Below are 2,252 nucleotides of genomic sequence, written 5' to 3' on the forward strand. Positions count from 1 at the left end.
TACACACACACACACACACACACACACACACACACACACATCCTAAGCAGCATTCCCTGCCTTTCGGAACTCTGGTAATGTAGGTATCAAAGTATGGGATGGGCCATGGGCTATTCCAAGGCAAGGAGTTGGTTCTGGTTATCGCTGCTCGTAAACCACCCCACAATCGCTGCAGCAGAGCGCGCCTGGCACCGAGAGCCTCTTCTGCATCTAGATGCACTCAACTGTTACAAGTTTCCAGGAAAAGTGAAACCGAAACCAGTTTGGGGGGAACTGGCTCATCGTCACCCCCAGTACAGCTCAGGAAGCTAGTGACATTCCCACCCCATAGGCACCCTCCCCACCCCAACCCCAAACTCCAGCTCCGGACCCTCTGGCAGACCCTTTCTTCTAGCGAGAGGGCGGGGATGCCTGGGATTCGACCACCCCAGTACCCAGCCCAAATAAATAAATAAATAAAGCGCTGGAGGAGCGGCGGAGGGGACGGCGGGAGCGGGGAACCGAGGGCCGCGAGAAAGGCGTCATCCCCAACGCGATTACCTTCGCCACTCGCTTGCTCGCGGTCATCTTGGCACGGAATCTGGGGCGCCCGCGGGCTCTGTCAGGGCTGCTGCCTCTGGCGCGGACACCGTGCGCCCCGCCCCAAGGGCCACACCTCCCGAGCCCCGCCCACGAACCGCTCCACTTTGTCCCATTCCAGGCTGTGTAGACCTGTTCCCACCTGCTCCGCAGAGACGCGGACGGAGAAGTAGAGAGGACGCTCTGGCCGCGGCCGGGTCCCCGCGCCATGGTCCCGGAGCTGGGGAGCGCGCGCCGTCTGGAGACCAGGCAGGTCCGCCTTGGACGCGCCGGGCTGCGGGGTCCCTGCGCACCGCTGGGGGGCGCCGTGCCAGGTTTGCTATCGCGCGGGAGCCGTCCCAGGCTGCAGCGCGCGGTGGGCTCTCGGGTCTCCATCAGCCCCCCCAAATGCACACACGCCCTAAGAAAATACCGAATGATTGCTGTGCAAACGTTTCTCCGCGACAGGTCGCTTGGTGGCCTCCATCATCGGACCACCACCCTAAGTCCCTCCTACATCAAGAGTCCCAGAGTCCCTTGGCCAGTCCCCTGTCCTTCGTGCGCCAAGTGCCCCATTCTAAAACTAGGCGAGGGGTGTGGCTTAGACTATATTCCCTCCTAGGATCGCTCCTTTGTGCTGTCCAGCCTTTGGTGACCGAACTCCAGAGTTTGTTCCGGACACCGCAAGAAGGCGCTGTTAGGGGGTTGGTTTGTTGGTTTGTCAACCATTCAGTCTCTTACTAGTCTTACTGTGTAGTAAGCGCCTGTTATATGCTGATTTGGGAAACATGTGGGTAGCCGAAGCCCCAAGACACGAAACAGCATCTCGGGAAGATCTTCGTTGCGATGGTGAACTAGCTAGGAGCCCCCTCTTCTTCACCCCACCCCCCTCAACCCAGAAATCGGCTAGTTCCTCACATAGTTTTTATCTAAGTGTCTTAGAACCATAAGACTTCTCTGCTTAGGTGTAGGGTGTATTGGCACAACAATTCTCTTTAATTCAATTCAATAAACTTGAACTGAACATTTTCTATATGCTAGTCATGTGAGCAATTCCTTAGCATAGGCCGATGAGGGAACCCAGGCATATGAACACACCGTTGGTCAATAGTCTCAATTATCGTGGGAACATGGGGTCCCTGTCCCTGGAGAAGCTCTCAGGCTGTTGAGACAGAGGGAGAGAACGCAGCCTATTCATTTTTAATGATGCTGATACGAGAATGACCTGGTTCTATGAGAGCCTGGAGAAGGCTCATGTGATCCCACCCCAGAATGGGGCAGAGGTTTCCTGGAAGAGAGAAAATCCCAAGAGACTTGTGGAGTAGGATGAGTTAGCTAGAATAAGAGCAGAGAGAGAAGGACTTGCAAGAAGAGGGAACAGCCCATGAGCAAAAGGGAGGTGCTGGTGTAGCTCAGGCTGAATGACTTCACAGTGTGGAGCTCAGGTCTCTGTTTTCACTCCTTGGTCCTCCTTCTCTTGCCTTACAGAAGTCCTGCATCCCCAAAGTGAATGTGTACTCATCCTTGGATGGGTCCTCAACCCCCCCAGTTTGGAGGCCCACCTGCGTGGCCTTCATGCGCTTTCACAGTGCAGATCTTTGTGTCAGACCAAGCCCTGAGGAGACCTGGGTCCAAGTTCCACATCTGCTCCACATGCAGCATGTTCTCAGCTGAGCCATGGAAACTCCTACCTG

At 55.8% G+C, this 2,252-nt stretch overlaps 1 protein-coding gene across 7 annotated transcripts in view; it reads right to left on the minus strand.

The window, feature by feature from the left end:
• The window catches only part of Ube2l6 (ubiquitin conjugating enzyme E2 L6), a 10,889-nt gene extending 9,777 nt beyond the window's left edge, over positions 1–1,112 (minus strand). Inside the window, exon 1 of one of the 7 annotated variants that reach the window (XM_015477950.2) lies at positions 541–912. In XM_015477950.2, the coding sequence (XP_015333436.1) occupies positions 541–789 (249 nt within the window). In that variant the 5' untranslated portion in view covers positions 790–912. Of the gene's footprint in view, positions 1–540 lie in introns of all 7 variants that reach the window. The other 6 variants (XM_048788858.1, XM_048788857.1, XM_048788853.1 and 3 more) reach the window with 6 other exon arrangements.
• Between the last annotated feature and the right edge of the window lie 1,140 nt (positions 1,113–2,252).

Source organism: Marmota marmota, unplaced genomic scaffold (assembly GCF_001458135.2).
Source record: "Marmota marmota marmota unplaced genomic scaffold, marMar, whole genome shotgun sequence".
Lineage (NCBI taxonomy): Eukaryota > Metazoa > Chordata > Mammalia > Rodentia > Sciuridae > Marmota > Marmota marmota.